General features: G+C 40.7%; 1 protein-coding gene across 1 annotated transcript in view; it reads right to left on the bottom strand.

Annotated features, from left to right (window-relative positions):
• Positions 1 to 19,534: 19,534 nt before the first annotated feature.
• Positions 19,535 to 23,057, bottom strand: part of mtnr1bb (melatonin receptor 1Bb) — a 38,628-nt gene continuing 35,105 nt past the window's right edge. The window contains exon 3 of the mRNA XM_036595805.1: positions 19,535 to 20,746. Within this exon, the coding sequence (XP_036451698.1) occupies positions 19,899 to 20,746 (848 nt within the window). The 3' untranslated portion in view covers positions 19,535 to 19,898. The remainder of the gene's footprint in view (positions 20,747 to 23,057) is intronic.

The raw sequence follows: 23,057 nt of genomic DNA, 5'->3' as shown, positions 1-23,057 counted from the left end.
ATGGACTGGCGACCTGTCCAGGGTGTATCCTGCCTTCCGCCCAATAACAGCTGGGATAGGCTCCAGCACCCCACCGTGACCCAGAAGGATAAGCGGTTTAGATGATGTATGTATGTATGTATGTATGTATGTATGTATGTAGAAGAAGAAGTTTAATTTATGTAACGCCTTTTGCAAACCGAAGGACCCTTTACAAATGGGGGTGGGGGCGGAAACCTAACACTTTAAATAAGAAGAGTAGTGAGCAGTGAAGAGGAAGGTTTTAAGTTGAACTTAAACGGAAGAGAGGGTAGAGCAGTCATGAAGAGATTGTGGTAGAGAGTTCCAAAGTTTGGGAGCAGTAGCACTGAAAGACCTGCCACCCACTGTCGAGAGTCTTGTGCGTGGGACATTGAGTTCAGCATGATTACTGAGTTCAGCTACACCCGTTGCTAACAGGTGTATAAAATCTATAAAGTCTATAAATGCCTCATGGGTCGTTCTGAAGAACTCAGTGATTTTAAACATCACACTGGTACAGAATGCCACTTTGCCACAAGTCAGTTTATACCATTTTTGCCCTGCTCAACTGTATATCTGCCCCAATCAACTATGCCATGTTATTGTGAAATGGAAGCATCTAGGAGCGACAAAAGCTCAGCCACGAAGCAGTAGATCATGCAAACCCACAGAGAGAGTGCTGAAACACGTAGCATGTAAAAATCATCTATCCTTTGCTGCGTCAGAGTTTCAAACTGCCTCTGGAAGCAACATCAGTACATGAACTGTGTATCAGGAGCTTAATGAACTGGGTTTCCATGGCCGAGCAGCTGCACACCAGCCTAAGAACACTATGCAGCTATGCACAAAGCCGAGTGTCAGCTGGAGAGGCGTAAAGCCAACACTGGACTCTGGAGCAGAGGAATTATGTTCTCTGGAGTGATAATTCACACTTCACTATCTGCCAGTCTGGTGGATGAGTTTGAGTTTGGCAGATGCCAGAAGAACACAACCTACTGGAATACGAAGTGCCAACAGTAAAGTTTGGTGGAGGAGGGATAATGAGCTGGGGCTTATTTTCAGCGTTTGAACCCCTTAGTTCCAGTGAAGGGTGATGTTAATGCTACAGCATACAAAGACATTTTTTTTGACAATTATATGATTCCAACTTTGTGGCAACAGTTTGAGGAAGGCCCTTTCCTGGTCCAGCATGACTGAGCCCCTGTGCACAAAGTGAGCTCCACAAAGACAAGGTTTGATGAGTTTAGTGTGGAGCAGCTTCAACAGCCTGCAGAGAGTCCTGACTATGATTCCACCAAACACCTTTGGGATGAATTGGAATGTTGATTGTGAATCAGGCCTTCTTGTTCAACATCAGTGGCTAAGCTTACAAATCCCCTTTGACTTAATGGGCACAAATTCCCACAAACATACACCAAAATCTTGTGGAAAACTTTCCCAGAAGAGTAGAGGCTGTTATAGCTGCAAAGCTGGGGCCAACTTCATAATAATGCCAATGGTTTTGGAATGGGATGTCCAGTAAGCTTGTATAGGTGCATTGGTAATGTTCCACACACTGTTGGCCACATAATGTAGCCATAATGAAACGCACTGTTTTGTTAAATAGAAAAAAAATGTTTGTCTAAATTAGGAGAACAAAAAAACAAAAATAACTGTGACTCATTGTGTTTAACCACACGAAGCAACATGATTAACTGCAATTAATTATTTCAATTGTTTCACATCCCTAGTATTTTTACAAAATTTGTGTGCCATATTTCATATTTTCTCATTAGGTTGAATGGAATTTTTGCCAAACACTCTGCAAAGCTTGTCCAGCCTCACATGGGTCAATTAATTTCATATAAAGCTATGTATCTAATTGGAATTTCACACTTGGGTTTGAATAACAGCATAAACTCTAGACTTCCAAGGATTTGCGATGGTGAAGAGGCACTGCTACGCTGCAAGTTAGGGCACAGAGTAGCATCCAAAAAATGTTCAGCTGATGTTCATTCCAGTAAAAGCCTGATTCGCTCTTCTCTTAGCAAATTCAAAAGCCTTTATTCTTTTATCTAAAGGACTGCATTCAGCTTTAACAGCAAAGATGCACCACAGCCCGCAAGCCTTCCTCGGGGTGCGATGGAGCAGAGAAGGAATGGGTTGAAATGAATGCATTTCACATTTTGTTGTTTTTCTCTGCTTTTCTTTTTCTCATAGAGACTCATGAAGGCAGTCGTGCAATAACAGTGTGATTACGCCATTATACTAACACTTCTACAGATCTGAAGACTACAGCAAAATTATAATGGCGTGTTTGCTTCTGCAAATGTGGACTCTGAATAAGAGGGCGTAATTGGTAAAGGAATACCATTAAAGCGGAGAATGGCGGAGTGGAGACAATTCCCTGCTGAGACGAGATTTTAAAATGCAAAGTACCTTTGTAAACACATTACAGCGCGAGTTTTTACGAAATGAGATCAGCACAATAAACTTCCAAGAAAACATGACGCGCTGATCCAGGAACCAGAATTCCCCCCTGCGATTCCTGAATGTAGCACTTTCCCAGCTATAGCTTTTCTTCCAGGATAAATGCTTCGCTTTAAGGCTGAATCCAAACGTTTAGGCCCCTGGTGCTCTGCTTTAAGGATCAATCTATACAGCTAAACCCCTAGTGTGAAAAGAAGAGTTTATGCAGAAGGAGACACGGCGCCATCTTTGCTCAGCAGATTAGCCTGACTCTGCGGGTGCCCTTGTTGGGCTTTAGGCTACGGGCTTGAGGAAAATGAAAGGACCATAAGTGTTTTGTATTCTGTTAAAGGAGTAGCTCAACCAGACTTGCCTATGTAGTTAACAGAGCATGGATGCCGATAACCACCAGTTAGCATGCTGTCATTTGCATGAATGCTGGCTATTCGCTTTCATTAATTGAAATATGCGGGCGGCACGGTGGCGCAGTGGGTAGCGCTGTCGCCTCACAGCAAGAATGGCCTGGGTTTGATTCCCGGCCGGGTGACCAGGGTCATTTCTGTGTGGAGTTTGCATGTTCTCCCCGTGTCTGTGTGGGTTTCCTCCGGGTACTCCGGTTTCCTCCTACAGTCCAAAAACATGCAGTCAGGCCAATTGGACATGCTAAATTGCCCCTAGGTGTGAAAGTGTATGTCTGTCTGTCTGCCCTGCGATGGACTGGTGACCTGTCCAGGGTGTATCCTGCCTTCCGCCCAATGACAGCTGGGATAGGCTCCAGCACCCCACCGTGACCCAGAAGGATAAGCGGTTTAGATGATGGAGGGATGGATATGTCTATGTCAAAATAAGTGTTGAAAGGACGAAGGAGAAGTTGCCAGGAGTTTTTGGATTGGTTGACACTTTGTAAACAATATTAGGTCTTTTGTCACTTCCGTTTGAACAGAGCACTGATCTAAAACTCTTTTACTCTGGACAGATAACCTCACTCATACTTTAGTGACTCTGTTTGTGCTAAATTGATTTGCTTTGCTTTAATATGAATTCAGCTTCAGTCAAACTTGGAATAATGCCTGATGTATTTCTTCCCCACACATATTCTGTCATTTCCCACTATCAATGACTAGCAGCACACCCCACCTGTACTAGTACTGCTGTTCCTCCTCCTGCAGTAAGATCACCTAGTAGTATGGCTATCCAATACTCCTGATTCCCTGTCTCTGGGATAGGATTAGCTCTCTCCTAGTTCACGATAGACTAGTATCTATTTCTCCTCCTGCGCTAAAATCATGTACTAATATGGCCATCCTGCTGCTTGTGCTACTGATAGGCCTGTCCCACGTCCTGAATATCTTCTTCTCCATCATATTGTTGAGACAGCTGTAGTAAAACATCCCACACTGAAAAGAAACCCACACAAACCCACCAACACTGACTGGTCTTTGCCTGTATGTCAAGGAATTTTGTGGAAGAGGCCATTTCTAAATATAGTCCTTACCTAAGGGTGCGTAGAGGGCGCTCATGAGCGCCACTTTGAAAGGACAAGTGACAAGTGAGACCCCCTATGGCTTAGCAGTTCTCAAATGAGGACTGCAAGACCACGAGGGCTTAGTAGTAGTCCTCCTCCTTGAAGACCTTCTGGCTTGTAGAAAAACCAACTAGTACTAGTCGACTCCTGGGCTATGACTGGCTAATAATATTCACTTCCTTGAATTGTAATAGCTATAATATTCCTCATCTGGGGCTAGGAATGGCTAGTGGTTTGATACCGTCCTCTCCAAAGGCTGCACAAAGAGGGCCGTTTGCCACTTTGGATGGCAAAATGGCAAATGGGACACCGTACGGCCTCAAGGTCTTGTGGCATGTTTGAATAAGGACTGGAGGTCACGAGTGCACCAAATGGGACAGGGCTTAGTAGTATTCCTCCTCCAGGGCTAGGATTAAGTAGTAGTTCTATACAGTTCTCCCCAGAGGCCTCATTAATGGCACATAGAAGAGGGTGCTTGTGAGAGCCGCTTTGAATGCCAAAGTAGCAAATGGAACACCCTACACCCTCTCGGCCCTTGCAGGCACTCACAAATGAGGACTATAGGGCCACAAGTGCGCCAAATGGGACAAGGCTTAGCAGTATCCCTCATTGCAAGCCTTTGGGCTAATGGTAAAACTGGCTTGCAGTATTCCTCCTCCTGGGCCAGGATTGGCTAGTAGTTTGATATGGTGCTCTCTAAAGGCACATGGGACACCCTATGACCTCGAGGTCCTTGCAAATGAGGGCCACATGTGGCAGATGGGACAGGGCTTAAGTAGTAGTCCTCATCCCTGCAGACGGTCTGGCTAGAAGTAGAATTTGCAGGGGTATTCAACTCCTGGGCTGGCTAATAATATCCACCTCAAGGGGTTGTGATGTATGTAGTGTTCCCCTCTTGGGCTAGGGCTTCTACTAGTTCCTATCACAGATTCCTAGCACAGAAATCAGTCCTTGTTGGAATACGGGAGGGAAACAATAATGCCTGGTTGCAGGAATAGTGCAGAGTCCTACCTGTTTCGACCCCCATTTCACCTAATGGCTTCATACCATCTTTAGCCAACGCTAGAGAGACACAGACAGGATGAGAAAGGCGTAAAGTAGAGAGGAGGGAAAGAGAGGTTATTTTCACGATCTGTCATTTTGGCTAGGCTGGAGGCGCGTGACAGGACTGAGATGACGGTTCTACTGCGCGTGAACAGCGCGGGAGCAGAGCTGCGGCTAATCCCTGCCCATCAAAGACAGAGGAGGCTTTGTGTGTGTGTGTATGTGTGTGTGTGTGTGTGTGTGTTGGGGGCATTGGTGACACAGTCAGACATTGCTTGAAACAACTGATGGAGAACATCTGATATTATGAGCGACATCACCATCACGTGCACATGCACGTTTGTTTATGTATGTTCTCTGTCTTCTTCCCCTGTGATTGGGTGTGCGTTTATCTCAGTCTATTCATTTTGTCTGTCTACGAGTCTTCACATCTTGATTGCATTTATCTTCTGAAGTCCCCCACAACACATACACACACACACACACACACACACTTGCATGCCTCGTCCTTCGTTACAATCTTTGAGTGCAATTACTCAGACTTGATCACACCAACGTCAAAGCGAGCAGCAAGGTCACCAGCTGAGAGTTGGCAGCGCCTCTCAGCCTCTCACTCATTTACTCTCTCCTTCTTCTTCCACAACAACTCATCCACCCTCTCTCTGGAGGTGGACAGCCACTTTCAGCATCCGAGTTTCATAACAACTACAACCAACATGACCATATATAACACGTCAGTATTCTTTAGCTGCTGTTTCATAATGACTCCAACCCAGAACGGTGAATTATTATCCTCCTCTGTGTACCTGTTTGTGCAGGAAGCTTTAAGTGAAGGTTGTGAAGTCCTTTATTGACTTGTTGCCAGGCGGACAGAAGTGTGTTAGACTTAAAGTGTGTTTAAAATTAAAACACTTACTCTTACAATACAGTACATTTTTCCAGTAATGCTATTTCTCTGAATATAACCTAATTACCCCTACTGAAGTTCATTTACTACTAATAACAGTGTCTGATGCCTGATTCACACATGCTGCCTCTGTGTGGTGTGAGCAGCGTGAGCACTACAGCTCAAACATGCTGGCCTCTCGTACATACAGTGTTTGTGCTGCAGAGCAGCGAGAAAGTAATACAGACTTTTTCCAGGTGGATAAATAGTCACATCAGTTACTCTGCTCAATAAAAATAGAATTTATAAAAGTGCACGGTACATTTGTTTATCCTCATAAGCATTCTGACATCTGATTAGGCAAAAGTTTCATGCCTAGTAGACCAACCGGGAAATCTGTTCGCAGCACGGAATATTTAACTAGTAGTTCAGCATAATTTTTTAAAAAAAAAAGAAAGGTGCTTTTAAGTTTATAAGGTTTTCTGTTTAATTTGCATTGATTTTCGTGGGGTATTTTGCTGCGTGATGCGGAAAAAAACACATGGTCAATTCTCTAGATACCACACCGCTCCAGAGCAGCGTCTGGGATGCTCTGCTGCTTTGCATGCACAGCCGGTGTGAAAGCGCTGACCAGTTAACATTGGTGCCGAAATGAAAAGCAAGACTTTAAGTGTCGCTCACACCACACAGAAGCAGTATGTGTGAATCAAGCCAAAGGGGGAGGCCTGATGTGGCACTGGCCTACCCGGAAATCTGGGTTACTCTTTGGATCTACCACCCAGTCCTGCTTATCAACACAAAGCACACCCCTAGAATTGACAGTGGATATCAGCATTTATTTAGATTTTTCTAGCATTACCAACGATTGTCATAACTTCACTTTTTCTAGTGATGATGTTGGCTGTGTATTAGATTACTTCATTATGTAAATATGGATGATAAAAGTTTGACATTATGCTAATATTGCTTTAGAGGAGATCAAAATACTCAAAGTAGCCTACTTGTCAACAGAGCGTACTGGTTACAGTCTTTTTTAATAGCAATTTCACAAGTTCTGAACAGTACGATGACTATCGGCTTAAGCTGGGATTACACTACACAACTTTTATCCCGATTTTAGCCCCAATTCCCAGTCTGGCCGAGTCTGAGCTGGTCGGCTCTAGTCTGCAGATTTTTGGGTCAGTCAAATCGTGTGTGAGGAATGCAGATTCAGATTTTTGGCCTCCCATTCGTGTTTCAGACCAGTCGAAGTTTATCAAAGATGTTTGATTTTTTTGACCCGACTCTGAGTGTAATCTAGTGTAAACAGGTCAATGACTCAATCTGTACAGATTCCTGCAACAGCCAATTGAAACTGAGAGTGCAAAATAAGAAAATACGTAAAGTAAACAAAGAAAAACGTCGAAAAGTCTCTCACGTTTGGAACGAAACTCTTTAATGAGCTGAGCTTAAGGCACGAGCACAATTAGGTTTATGTACGTTTTAAATGCTGAACACATTTTTAAACCCATGAGCCTCACTTAAACCTGCTGCTTCTTTACTGTGTCAGCACAAACAGCACAGCAGCAGCAGGTTTGTTTATTTGTGTCTTCTAGTAACGGGAGAACGCGAGAGTTCAGAGAGTTTAGTGAGTTCAGCGAGTTCTGCTTTGCATCTAATGCTAAATTCTCTCCAAATACTTTTTTGTAAAGCAGTGACATTTGGCCATAGCAAGCGTCAAACTGCCATGCCTCTTTTGTCCGGAAATCACAAGCCTATAAACACCAGCCATTCAGTTCATACCAATTTGCTGTTGCGAGAATTGTTGAGCATCTTCTCTGTATAGTTTTTCTTTGAAATGAGATCCGGAAGTGTTTTCAGTGAATCGTCACTACCTGAGTTACAGGAGGAACGTTGCTAAATCTGCATCCAACATCATCCCCTTCACATGTGATTATCCTCTCCATCTTTGAAAAGCACTCCCAGTGTTGGTTTAGTTATTTTTTATGTTTTAGTACATTTCTTGTCACTAATTTTTTGCCAGCACAGCATGTTTTTCCCAACAGTACTATACTCTGGCAATGCAGGTCTTTTACTGGATTCCAGTATGGATGTTTTCTGAGCTGAGCAGACAGAGATAGGCAGGGTTATGTGGTGTAGGGGACGTCTCATAAAATGACTGAAAGGAGTTCAGTGTAAACACAGACAAGCCCTCTGATCTTTAGTGCAGCTACCCTGGAAAAAAAATGCACTGGCTCTACTTGATTCAAACTTGTACATGGGTTCCACATGAACAACATGATGTAGAAAAATAAAAAAATCAACAAAAATAGAGACAAAATAGAGGGTGTTTTGGACAGAGATTAAGTATGAGTCTTATGAGGTACAGTAACAGAAATAGCCTGTTTAGTTCTAAGGGATAAAGCGAGGTTGGAAAATGGTGATGTTAAAAGGATTTATGACTATGTTCAGTACATAAACCTACACGAATGTTATAAGTGGACCTCACAGACAAAATAAAATACAAGGAAAATGTAGAATGTACACTGCTAGAAATAAAGGTACAGTGCAGGGTTTTTTTTCATCAAGGTATAAACAATGTAAATGTTCCTTCAAATGTACAACAGCGGTTTTAAGGTCCAACTGTGAACATTAAATAAGTTTTTCCAGGTGAAATTTACATATTTGTACCTTTTCATAACCGAATATTTTAAAACAGAGCAATAAAATAAAAAGCCTGGAGACGAGACGGGGTGTGTGGAGTCAATACATACATACATACATACATACATATATACATCATCTAAACCGCTTCTCCTTCTGGGTCACGGGGGGTGCTGGAGCCTATCCCAGCTGTCATTGGGCGGAAGGCAGGATACACCCTGGACAGGTCACCAGTCCATCGCAGGGCAGACAGACAGACATACACAATCACACACACTCACACCTAGGGGCAATTTAGCATGTCCAATTGGCCTGACTGCATGTTTTTTGGACTGTGGGAGGAAACCGGAGTACCTGGAGGAAACCCACGCAGACACGGGGAGAACAGAACACTCCAACCAGAAATGACCCTGATCACCTGGCCAGGAATTGAACCCAGGCCATTCTTGCTGTGAGGCGACAGCACTACCCACAGCGTCACCGTGCCGCCCGGAGTCAATACAATTTAGAGAAAATAATTTCAATGGATTATGGTACAGTTGTGTACCCCGACTAAAGGTACTGAGATGTACCCTTGAGGGAACCAGCCCAGGGATAAGAGGGGAACTGCCCCAGTGACAGTTTAGTGCCTTTATTTCTGAGAGTGGGTGCTTTAAATACTTTCACTTATACTTACATGAATTGCCACTACATTAGCAATACTCCTCCGTAAGTTAGGATTTCTGTAGTTTTCAGCTTCGCTCACCCACCACTGCAGTCCTGTTTCATGTGTGTGATGGACACACACACACACACACACACACATACATGCACGCACACTCTCGCGCTCGTTCTCATGGTTGCTGATACGTGTCAGTAGAGCCTTGTTTTTTGAGGCCGCAGGCAGAAAAGAGAAAAGTATTAATAATAACAAGCAATAGTTCATCCACACACACACACATATACACACACTAGACACTGAGATGCCTGATGAGTCCTTTTCTCCCCCATTGCAGCTGTGGGGCTGACCTCCTCCTTCATCTCTCTCAGTTGTTAAATGCTATAAACCGTCATTGCAATTAACATAACACACCTACACAAATAAAACAACAATGGGACAAACGTAATAAATTCTCATACACAATGAAAGAAAGACTGAATGAGCCATTCTTTATAATATTCACATGTCTTGGCTCACAGTGTACTTCTCTATCTCTTAAAGGGAGCTATTGATAATCTTCCAAATACACTGGGCAGCTTTCTTTCCTTTATTAATTTAATTTCTAGTCAGAACGGCCAATAAGTACAAGTTATTAATTTTTCAGTGTCAGAATAAAAGCAGTAAGCTTGTATTTGAAATGAGCCAAAAGCCTGAACAACTAAATATAATTTGTTCATCCTCGACAGCATTCTGACTTCTGACTAGGCAAAAGTTTCTGGCCTGGTGGATCAACTGGGAAATCTGTTTGCAGCACGGAATATTTAAGTAGTATTTCACCATGAATTAAATTTTTAAAAAAAATAGCATTTTTAAGTTTGTGTAACGCTGAACAAGCACAGAAAGACACTCGCGGATCTGTTGGTTTAATGAGAGAACCAAGTCAGGGCAAATCCAAAACACATGCAACCAGAGCAATAAGGGCAAATCCAAAAGAGAAACAACCAAGAAACAGGCAATGGGTTCAGTACACAGGTCATGAAAATAGACTACAAACACTCAGTAACCAGTAGTGTGGCAATACCTCACAAAGAGGAGACCAAACCAGGATCCTTTTAAAGTCTAAGGCAAACAGATACAGGTGTGTCGAATCAGTACCCAGGTGACTGAGAACGAGGCAGAGGCCTGTGATTGGTGGAAGGGGTGATGTCATGATGATTGGGATTCTGGGAAATGGAGTCCTGGAGCGTGTTAGGCAAGGGAGGAGAACCTGGAAGTGTGACAGTTTGTATATGGTTTTCTGTTTAATTTTCATTGATTTTCATGGCTTTTTACCGTATATACCGTATATAGTATTTAAATATCATTTAAATATTTCAGTCATTTGTGTGTCCATGCCTTTTTTACAGCTTCCATTTTTTTCTTGAGGCTTGTTTTCAAAGAAATCTGCAGGGATATTTTTCCACACCTCCAAAGCTCAGTCTTAGAAGTTTGTTCATACAATCCAAGTAAACACATTCAGTTGAGGTCTGGGCTCTGGGGTGGTCGGTCCATTGTTCTGAGAACAGCAGCAGCTTCTTTGTTTGGTTTGCGAATGTTCTTTTTCATCTGTCTCCTTTGCTCAGCGAGGCTTCTCGACAGCTTCAGATGCACTGAGTCGTCTTCTCACAGTGGAAAGATTCACAGAAACACCTGTGGATTTTTTCAGATCTGAAGTGAGAGTGTAGCTTGATTTTCCCAAAGATGAGAGCTTTTGGTACTGTTTATCTGATGTGGGCAGTTTTGATGTTCTACCAATCCTTGCATAGCTCTTAGGAGTCCCATTTTCCCTATAGTTTTATTACTTATTTTGTTTTACTTTTCCCCTTCCGTATGTCTTATGATTGTCTTATATCTAATATACACATAAATATCACACACTACAGCCTGTGTGGGATGGCAGGTGTACGGTGATGTCTGGGTTGCTCATTTGTCACTTATTAGAGGAGGTATTGTCACTTTGTAGAATCAGCATTCATTTAAATGAATAGTCCAGTATTTTTCCTCAAAGAGCATCTGTTGTGTTTATATTTATTTATTTAGAAATTGTGTGCTTTTGAAGACTTGGTGCACATATGGCCTCCAACAGGCCTCCACAGACTATAAAACATGAAACAAATTTGCTTCTAAAAACTTTAAATGCAACAATACACTCTCAGAAATAAAGGCACTAAACTGTCACTGGGGCAGTTCCCCTCTTATCACTGGGGTGGAACCCTCAAGGGTACATCTCAGTGCCTTTAGTCAGGGAACATAACTGTACCATAATGATATGTTCTAAGCTGTACTGACTCCACACACCCCGTCTCGTCTCCAGGCTTTTATTTTACTGTTCTGTTTTAAAACAGTCGGTTATGAAAAGGTACAAATACGAACTTTTCACCTGGAAAAACTTATTTAAGGTTCACAATCAGACCTTAAAACCACTTTTGTACCTTTAAAGGAACATTTACATTGTTTATATCTTGATGAATCAAAAATAAACCGGCACAGAACCTTTATTTCTAACGGTGTAGTGCTATTCCCATCCCATAATAACATTTAATAAAGAACAAAACACATATGATCTTATAACTCACCTGGAATTATTTTACTGCTGCATGCTCGTTGTGTACTGTAATGTGTAATATGTTATTGCTCTCTGCTGCTGTTGAGCATAATCGATGCTACTACACCACCAATATCAAGCTAATATGTTGTAATTTAGTGCATACTTTCAAATACGCATTCATAATTCATACAATAACCCAAGGACAAAACGCTATTGAGTTGTTTCGTATGCTTGTATTTGTGGAAGATCGCTCTGAACTCCAAACTGGGCTCGGCTCTATGCCCTGTGGAGGATCATTTTTGCATGATATCTCACTTCAGGGAAACAGAAACTGATTAACATGATCAATTTCACTTCTGCATCTGTTACGTTATGAATATGCAATTAATCAAGTGAAATTTGGAAATAACGTTGTAGGATATCTGCTGAGGAATCTGTTAGATGAAGAACATCAGTGTTTGATGAATGTGGCGGTGGTGGTGCTGGAGCCTTGGGCTGTGTGTGTGCATGCATGAGTATTTTGTGCATTCATGCATGTGTGACATTTTCACGAGGGGCCGGTTTTCATGGCTGTCTGTCTCTGTCCTCTAGAGCATCTGACTGGAGTGAATGAAAACATGGCTCTGGCCTGCAGGGCTCCGGTTTGTATTTTCATGAACCAACAAAAGTGCTTTTGTGCTTTCCAAATGACTCGCTAACATAAGGATGTAGCGTTTAAACTCTGAAAGGCAGGGTTACGCGCTGATACTGTAGGACGTGTGAGCATTGGGGACAGAACGTCCGAGGTTCATGTGCGTGTGCAGTCATATGTAAACGTCTGAAAATCAAATGAATTTTGTTGATTTTCATTTTTGAGTGAAAATAAGTGAACACATCTTCTACAGAGAACACACTTCTGCACATTTTAATGCACAATTACTGTTTACTTGCTGAATTTAACATATTTAAAAAAACTATAAAACATAAAATGTGGCTTGGGCAAAATTAAGGCACATCTTATATTTTATGGTTTTTTTTTCAATGTTAAACTCAGCAAATAAATAGAAACTGTGCACTAAAACATGCAGAAAAATGCCATATTTAAGTTTGTTCTCTGTAGAGGATGCATTAACTTATTTTCACCCAGAAAGTCAACAACACGTAATTTCACCAGGGGCGTTCAAACTTTTGCATATAAATGCATGTGCAACGGTTTTACCTGCTTTTTGAATATAAAATGTCCTCATGATGATATAAAAACAAGAAAATTAAGGCATTGTGCAGACATTTTGCTAGCCACAGTGTGTCAGAGTATTGACTTAGTATGTTGAAATGACTTCTCGAAATGTTGACGTATCATTTCAAAATAATTACATTTTTTTCAAAATATTAACGTAGTATCTTGAAATAATCACTCACATTCTTGAAATATTGACTTAGTATCTTGAAATAATGACTTACTCTCTTGAAATATTGACTTAGTATCTTGAAATAATTACTTTAACAAAACATTGACTAAATATCTCAATACGTTGAGTTATTTTCTCAAAAATTAACTATGTAGAAACAATGACTATGTCAAAATAATCATATTACTTGAAATAATGACTCTTTTGAAATATTGACTTAGTATCTTGAGACAATGATTTACTTTCTCAAAGTATTGACTTAATATCTCAATACATTGACTTATTTTCTCAAAAATACATACATACATACATCATCTAAACCGCTTATCCTTCTGGGTCGTGGTGGGGTGCTGGAGCCTATCCCAGCTGTCATTGGGCGGAAGGCAGGATACACCCTGGACAGGTCGCCAGTCCTTTCTCAAAAAAGGACTTACTATTTAGAAACAACGACTTATGTCAAAAAAATGAGTTATTACCTGAAATAATGACTTACTTTCTCAAAATATTGACTTACTTTCTTGAAATGTAATAATTCATTATTTCAATAGTGCCATAAAATCATAGAAAATAGGTCATTGTTTTTAGACATTAAGTGAATGTTTCATGACATTATGAAATCATTGGGATACTAAGTCTATTTCAAGAAAGTCATTATTTTGAGATACTAATTAAATGTTTCTTGAAAATAAGACAGTGTTGGTGATTTTTTGTCTACCTGGCTGGAAAGGATGTCAGGTTGGGTTTAAGTGAAGTCATGATAATAATTAGCCATATGAAATCGCAGTTCAGAAGCACCACTGAGAGACAGTACTACAGGAGCATGTGTTTGTGTAGGGGTGTGTGTGTGTGTGTGTGTGTGTGTGTACTGAGATGAAAGTGAGAGATGAAAAGAGATGAAAGTGCGAAATTGGAAGGTAAATTGGAAGAAGTCCTATCAGAAGCACGCTCCTAGAGGCCAGTTTCATATGCAGAAGGATGCCATTTACTCCTGGCCCTGCACACACCATATTAATGTTTAATTAAAAAGCTGCTAAGTCGTAGCACTGTTTCTTTCATTATAAACTTTTGCTTTAGTAAGAGATGTGCTGTCGGAATACAAAGTGAGTTCGCCTTCAGTCTGTCCTCCCTTGGCTCCTCCTAAAGTACAACTGAATATGCTTGAATGGTTAATGCTTACCATGTTTTGCTGAGATTTTCTTAAGAGCCTTGGGAGAACGTCGGCAATTCAGGATCTGACCTTGCTTTAGATCTTCTTTTCATAGTGAACTGATAAAGAGCTTGATCGTGTGTGTGTGTGTGTGTGTGTGTGTGTGTGTGTGTGTGACTGAGGGTTCTCTTTCTCAATCTTTGCGTGTAATTTAGATGCCAAGTTGCTTTCTTTTGTGGAGAGAGTACTAGATTTGGATAACTCTGCTTCATTTGCTACAAGAATCTACACGATAACGCTTTGTGTTTGTTTGTCTGGCCAGGTTTTCAGCCCTTTCTGGGGACCAGATGTCTCCTCATTGACATTATGGGGGCATTTGGCTGGTCCTCATGAGGAAAATGTATTGTTTTCTACAGAAAAATGTAACCTTTCTTCGTAAACAACCAAAAAAATGTATATTTGGCTTTGATTTTAAAAGGACACGCCAGCATTTTTCAATGCATTCTTGCATAATTCAGTGGTTGAGATCTAAACGAAGTAATTCACAGTGGTTAATAATTAAGAAACTTACTGACTTAAATCTTCTTCACAATGGTGTTGATAGGAACCAGGGGGTCACAATGTCTACACTGCAAAAGTAGTCATTATATTTACTATTCAAATGACCAGTGGACTGACGTGTCTTCTGAGTTTTAATATGTAATGATGATGACAATGTAATGTTGACAAAAATAGGTTTTCTTTGGAGACTATTTTGCTTAAAACGCTTTGGATGTGCCTCTAAACCATGGATAAAAAATACATTTTAGGCAAAACTCTTACCTGAAAACCATCATAAAACAATGTTTTAGGCATCAGGCAGTATATACATAACTTTTTCATAAAATAACTCTCTGTTAGGGAGCTTTTAGATGCAGTAAACTCTTCTGGATGTCTGGTTCCTATAAGCACCACTGTGAACAATTCAGACTCGTACGTTTCTCTAGAATGGAGCATTTCACATTTAAGCACTCTCAATGACTTTGTTTACATCTTAGCAGTTTAATTATACAGAAATTAAAAATAAATTGGTGGAATTCCTCTTTAATCTCTATCTGGAACATCTGTATGGTATGACTGATAAGCACAGACAATGACTTTGACACACAGGGGAGAAAGGGGCACAAACTAATGCAGGGAAAAATGTAACATGAATATTTAATGTTGTTAAATAGGTTGAAGTAGTACATGCTTTTAGTTCTCTTATTCCCATAGCAACGTAAATTCTGTGATTTTTAACAGCAATCAGATTTATTCCATAATAGTATGTTTTTCATCATAAGTGATTCTTGATTGCTGAGTTATGTGTTTATGTAGTAGGAGTAGGGCGCTTTTCTGAGCATGCTGTGGATTTTCAGTGCTTAAACAACAATTACTAACTACATGTTTTACAGAGTGAGCATGAATAGGCCTGTTTATCTGGATTTAGTGCAGCACAGTTTGTATAACACTGAATAAAAATCATTGACTTGTAGGTTTATTATTATTACAGTATTTTTACATTGTCACATTCTATTTTGTCTGTTCCGACTTAAATATTGTGATACATATCGAGTCTTGTTTAAATGTTGTGATACAATATTTTTACCGTATCACCCACCCTATTTTTTTACATCACATTATTCACTCCTACATTATTTTATTTGCCATCTTAAAATATTTTGAAGAATGTAAATGAGGCTAAAGCACAGCCTCCACACAAGGGGGTTAGTTACAACCAGGCATCCTAAAATATATATGTAATTTATATGTCATATGTTCCACCATCTAAATTCAACAACAGTTATTTTATTTTTTATTTATTTATTTATTTTTTTAAGCACAGATTCATCAATAATGTACTACAGATAATACAGTGTATTTTATTGTGTTGATATCTTTCCTGTTTGTGGTCAAAAATAAATTTGGCACGTTTGACACACTCTCCCTTCATGAATTTATTTTGATGCAGATATGTTTATGTATTTAGGTTGGAAGGCTTGTCTGGTTCAAACATAGATTTCTTGAATTAATTGTGTTTTGCTTTGAATTACTAAACTTGTTAGTGGTTGGTACAGCTAGCCCCTGTATATAAAAAAAAAAAAAACATTCATCTTACTTTTAAAAAGTATTCAGCAAAAAAACAAAATGTGCATTGTTTTCCCCTACTTAGAAAACAAAACAAAACAAAAAAAAACAGAAAACCAGCTCACTGACCTCTATTATAAGTAGAGATGCACCAGGATGGGAATCGTGGGCCGAAGCTTATTTTATTTTTTATGCCTGTAGTACACAGAAGTTTGAACACCACCAGTCAAATTACATTTTCTTGATTTTCTAAGTGAAAATAACATCTTTAACAGGGAGCAAACTTAAATGTGGCATTTGCAAACTTTAGTGCACAATTTCTATTTGCTTGCACAGTTTTAACATGTTGGAAAAAAAAATAAAATATAAAATGTGCTATATCTTTTTTTTTTTTGGCCACATTTTATGTTTTCTATTTTTTCCAATATGTTAAATGCAGCAAATAAACAGTACTTGTGCATTAAAATGTGCAGAAGTGTGTCTCTGTAGAGGATGTGTATTTAATTTAAATAAAATTTAATATAATATTTAAATATCAACCAAAGAAAATGTGACCAGTGGTGCTCAATTTTTTTGCATACTACTGTATCTGCTAATGCTGACATGTAAACTATTATAAAAAGCAGAAATTGGGTCCACGTCTACCTGGATTAGCATTATGGAAAAATATAACATTGATTTCTGTTCAAATTACAACAAAATGAATAAAATGGACACTTTTTGGCTCAGTAGTCCAGCGAAACCTCAGTCAAACCTAAACATCTGTCTGATGCACATAGCTGTTTAAGTAATTACCTGCCATACTGATATGATTATGATCATCATCCAATATATCATCATCCTTAATCATAAGTCTATTCTGAGTTAGCAGCTTTTCTTTTTTTAAGGACAGTAAAATGTTTCGAAATGAGTGTCTCTGGTATTTGGCCATGTGCTACACATGGCAGATGGAGACACTGGAGAATTTCTTTAAGGTTACAGCTGCATTAACAGCATTATTTACACACATTTACACCAGTGTTCATAAGTTTGAATCACTACTCATATTATAACTGTTAATGGATAATACTTAAAAGTGTGTGGACGGAAATGTTATAAACTACACTCTTCAAAAAAGATGGTTCTTTAAGGGTTCTGAAGTAAAGACAATAGTTCTATATGGAACCATGAACACTCAAAGAACAATTTGCATGCCTAAAAGGTTCTTTGTATAGTAAAATGGTTTGTCAGATTGATGGAGAATGTGTTGCATATGGTTCTCTACAGAAATCTTTAATTATCTTAAAGAAATAATTACCCATAAATAGATTTATTTATTCATTTCACCATATAAAGAAATATGTAACCATGAAATGCATCTAAATAGAACCATTGCCTTTACTAAAAACCCTTAAATAACCATCTTTTTTAAGAGTGTAGACACCAAAACATAAACCAAAACATTGGCAAACAAATAAAATAGAATAAATAACTGAATAGAATCTTTAATTATCAATAAATTCATTCATTCATTCATTTTTTTTATTCATTTTTGGTTGTGACTGCTTTGAATAGCTATTTAATATTTAAATAGGCCTTAAAATATTTTTTCAAATATTTAAGTACATTCTTGATACTACACAGCTTTCTAAATAGCCGTGGAATCATCTACACTTCTCTTTGAACATAATTTTTTTACAGCTTCCTACTAATTATTTGAAACCTATAGAACATGAGCATCATATTGGAGTGATTTTATACATGTATCTTCAATAAAACTGGTTTTATGTTATTCAGACACAGTGACTCCAAACTTTTGAATGGTAGCATACAAACACAGTGGAACTGCCTCACAAACATAGGAAAACAAGCTTGTATGTGGGCATATATATAAAACACACTTCAGGAAAAGGAGGCAGTCAGCAGTCAGCACTACCGCAAGCTCACAGGAGTGTAGAGAGGGTCAGACCTGCCAACCTGAGAGTGCAAGTGTAGCTTTATGAGACAGAAAGAGTGAAGTACAGAGAGTAAGCCTCTCTCTCTCTAGTGGTTTGGCTTGGTTACTGGATTACTGTAAGGTTGGCCAGTGGTCACTCTCGTCACCACCATCTGCACGGCTTCTTCCCATATGCTCCTGGTAATTCCCCGCATATCCGCGGCCATAAAGTTCAAACGCATCTCTTCCTTTCCATCTAATCCGCAGCCCGAGCCATTCATCACCAAAGAGACCAGTTGCATAAGCAGCACTGCTTTCATTTGGACTCTTCCTTTATTGAGGTCAACAGTAAAGCAGCATGTTCACACACAGTACAGGTTTTAATATCATGGATATCGTCTCGTCTCACCGCGCCGCACCGTGTCATGGTGAATTAAACCGCACATTGTCAAGTCAAAACAGGTACATATCTTAAATACATTCAAACTATTTCCTTGCCTTGATAGTACCGAAGGAAAACACCTCACTCCCCTCGCCGGCGACCTTTTGCTTTCGTATCTTCTCGCCCGTGGCTTCTTTTGTCACGAAACATTTGTTAACGTAGTAAAAGATTACAGAATACTGTCATGCACATTCCCTTTTTTTTTTTTCTTCTGCAAAATAACAAGTGCCCCAAAGTCATAAATGACATTTAATGTGGGAATGATAAGAGGCAAACACGGAGTGGATGAGATGAGCCTCCTCACACTGACTCCGCTTGCTTTCAAAGGGCAAAATTGATCTTGGCTGAATCCTCAGGAGGAGGAGATTAAAAGTTGTGCTTTATCCAGCTTCACTACTCCTTTGACAGATTCTGTCTGCAATGGAATATAACTCTACTTCATTGCCTGCACATCCTCTATGACAGTGTATGACATTTTCAGTCTTATTTCCACTGGTTGTGAAAAAAGAGCGCTGTAATTTGGCATAAGCTGTGTCTCAGGTATTTTGTATTGGAGATAAAAATTTGGCACCTTGTGTACATCAAAGGACAGGTTTAACACAAACAGACAGAGCCTGATCCTGCTCTAAAATCACACAGCTTTTGAGCAACGTCCTCTGGAAGCTCCTCCAGGACCTGGATTAAACCCTATTTAACAAGCCAGTTATATGCCTGAATATCTGAATGATAATTTATGTTTCTGGACAAGTGTTGACTGTAAGGCTTTGCGAATAAAACACTATTCAATACTTGCACAAAAATTTACCAAAAAACATTTTTAATAAATACGAGACACGGAATGATCTGATGGATCCGGTGGAAATGATGTTAAAGGATACCCCTGTAGAATATACATGGCTTCAGTATAAATGATGAAATAAATAACAGTGCTTTGAAATGGAGACAGGCACCCTGAGCCGTGTGTAAAGACATGATCAAAGTCACAAATGTCAAGTGCTGATGCTCTCGTTAAAAAGTAGTACTTGGAGTGGCCTTTTGGCCCAGACCACACTTCCCACGAGACCCCCTCCCACCCCCCATTTGAGGCGAAAGAAAGAAAGGGAACAGTGATTGGCCGAGCACGTAAGTCACTCGTTGTTGTTGATGGCTGGTGAGGGTTTGCTGCGCATGCCGTCTGTGGCCGCTCTGGACGTTTCGGTCACGAACAGCCGAGGCATCCACATGGACGTGACGATGCGCTTGTACTCTTTGCGAAAGTTTCTGTTGAGCAGTCCGTAGATGATGGCGTTGAGGCAGCTGTTGAAGTAGGCCATGAAATAGCTGACCACGAACAGCCACTCGGGTATCTGCGGCGCCATCACCTCGGGGTTGATGGCCACCACCAGGCCGATCAAGTTCAGCGGCGCCCAGCAGATGGCGAACAGCACGAACACCACAAACATGGTGATGAAGTTGCGCAGGTCGCTGGGCCGCACCCTGGAGCGCTCCTCGCTCTTCACCTTCCGTCGCACCTGGATGACCAGCACCCAGATGCGCAGGTAGCAGAAGGTCACCACGGTGATCGGCACTAGGAAGTGCACCACCACCACGGCCACCGTGTACGAGCTGCTGGCTGTCTGAGTGAAGGTGCACGAGTAGACGCGCGAGTCGTAGCTCAGCGAGCCCACAAAGAAGTTGGGCAGGATGGCCAGCACTGTAAGCATCCAGATAAGGGCCACCAGCAGCAACGTGTTGCGGAAGCTGTAGAGCCGCCCGTAGGCGAAGCTGTGGCAGATGTAGCAGTAGCGGTTGATGGCGATGCCCGTGATGTTGAAGACCGAGCCGATCACGCTCAGGCCCATGAGGAAGCCGCTCACCTTGCACTGCGTGTCGCCCAGGGACCAGCCGTCGTGGAAAAGTGCGTACAGGACCAGCGGGTATGGATAGAACGCCACCACCAGATCAGCAAAGGCCAGGCTAACCACAAAGACATTCCCTGAGAGAAAGAGAGAGAAAGAGAGAGAGAGACAGACAGAGAGAGGAAGGATGAGTCAGAATTGATCCGAACAAGGTGTGCAAATCCTTTGATTACCTTAATCACACCGTAACAACGGTCAACACCTTGTTATGGAAGACCGTAGAGGCCTGTTTAACCCCTGCCCTCCTGGGATTAACAACAAGGATTGATCTCCTGCATTATCAGTCGTGTAATTTCGACTGGCCCATCTTCTCAGTTGCTCACACGTTAAATAGGCCCTATAACAGCCAGTTAGGTAACACTAGGGGGATGAGTAATCTCATTAAGCTACAGCCGAGAAACCCTGGCACTCCTAATAGAGCCATACTATTCCACTTATTACCGGTCCTATTCCATGTATTTGCATTTAGATTACCTAGACGCAGGCAAGTAAACAGCAAATAGTTTTGTAAGGCAATTTCTTGGGCAGAAATGGGAATAAACCACAATGAAGTGTGAGCTAGCCTTGATTGATTGTATCAGGAGGGTGACCAGTGATTTGCATTTAGCCAATCACCACATTGCATCTGCTCCCTGGCTGGTTAGACCTCATTATCTCTCAGTCCTTTTTCTTTTCTGCTCTCTCCAACTTGTGCTGCATGCGTTCAGGGTTACTGAAATTGAAGGTTAAACAGATGTCACACTTTCCATATAGTTCTATATTTGTAATATTGCAGGTTAATAAAAACAGCTGTAATAATATCACATATCGTATGTAGTCAGAAAGTAAACAGAAAGTTAGGTAGTTACTCAAATAGATTGCTCTGATTGTTAGTTGTTAAATGCATTTTTAAACACAAACAGGATACAAAGTCTTAAATAATATTGTGTAAGAAATGGAGCTTTCCACCATTCTTAGTGGGTTAGTTGGTTGTTTTACTTAGTTGTCATTTTTCTTATTCTTCTTTAGTTCTCTTCACATTTTTTTGGACTACATAAAAATATTGCTGTACTACATAAAAATATTGCTGTATTATCTAGGCTTCAGGCTTGAGAGCTATTGTATGTGTGGTGTGGTCAAAACTTTTTTTTTTTGTATATGTCTTGGTTTGTAGAATTGCTTTTGAATGGGCGAATTAACACTGTCCAATAGGGCCTGACCGATAAATCAGTTAGCCAAAAAACTGGCCTATATAAAGGTTCCACAGATTTCTAAGTATTGGCAAAAATCTTGCTGATAATTAGGGTTGTTGCCTCACAGCAAGAAGGGCCTGGGTTCGGTTCCCCGGCTGGACAACCAGGGTCCTTTCTGTGTGGAGTTTGCATGTTCTCTTGGTTTTCCTCCGGGTGATCCGGTTTCCTCCCACAGTCCAAAGACATGCAGTCTAGCCAATTGGACATGCTAAACTGCCCCTAGGTGCAAGTGAGTGTGCAAATGTACATATCTGTGTGTCTGCCCTGCACTGGCAACCTGTGCTGCCTTCTGCCCATTGAACGCTGGGATAGGCTCCAGCACCCACCCCATTCCCGCAACCCAGAAGGATAAGTAGCTTGGAAAGTGTGTGTGTGTCAAAAACTATGACTACAATGACTTAGGATTAATTATGCTGTCTTTGTAATAACATTAATAAGTAATAAGTACAGATGATATTCATGATACGCTCAGAAATGCACACTGTGCCATAATTTATCACAATAGCGATACAATATCATCATATTGCCCACCCCTAATTATCGGCAGGATTTTTGCCAATCTGTGGCCAATCTTTTAGGCCAATTGATACATCGGTGAGGCCCTACTGGACAGCATTAATCTCCCCATTCATAGGCAAATCCAAAAACCCAGACACACATGCACACACACAACAATCATGACCAAACCACATCACACGTACAAAAGCTCTCAGTACAAGCCTAAAGCTTTATTCTCTACATTGTATTCCAAATGCCACCGAGTCAGCTGGGTATTCCATTGCAATGTGACATTAGACAACAGAACCCCAGTCAATATTTCTCCCGCTCACCCCGGTGGCCTCCAGAAATGCCCCTCTGTCTTTCTCTGCTTCACACAGACAGGCACGCCGACTTATCCAGCCTCTCCCACGGAGCCAAGCAAGGTTACAAACTAAACAAAGTCAAAACTCTAAACTCCCTGATCAATCTAAATACTACAGTTTGGATTTTGTGCATCATGTCAAGCTATACAACCACGCTCGTTCAGCCACACTGTCAGTCCTTATGTAAACTCATAACCCACAGATCTGAGGTAGCGCATTCAACACTGAGCTTGAGGTAAAATATAAAGAACAGCACATTATGTTCAAGTAGGTGGCCAAATGGCATGACATAC

The sequence above is a fragment of the Colossoma macropomum genome, unplaced genomic scaffold, assembly GCF_904425465.1.
Source record: "Colossoma macropomum unplaced genomic scaffold, Colossoma_macropomum, whole genome shotgun sequence".
In the NCBI taxonomy this organism is placed as follows: domain Eukaryota; kingdom Metazoa; phylum Chordata; class Actinopteri; order Characiformes; family Serrasalmidae; genus Colossoma; species Colossoma macropomum.
Note: the sequence above shows the minus strand (reverse complement) of the source record. Positions and strands in the feature narration are given on the sequence as shown.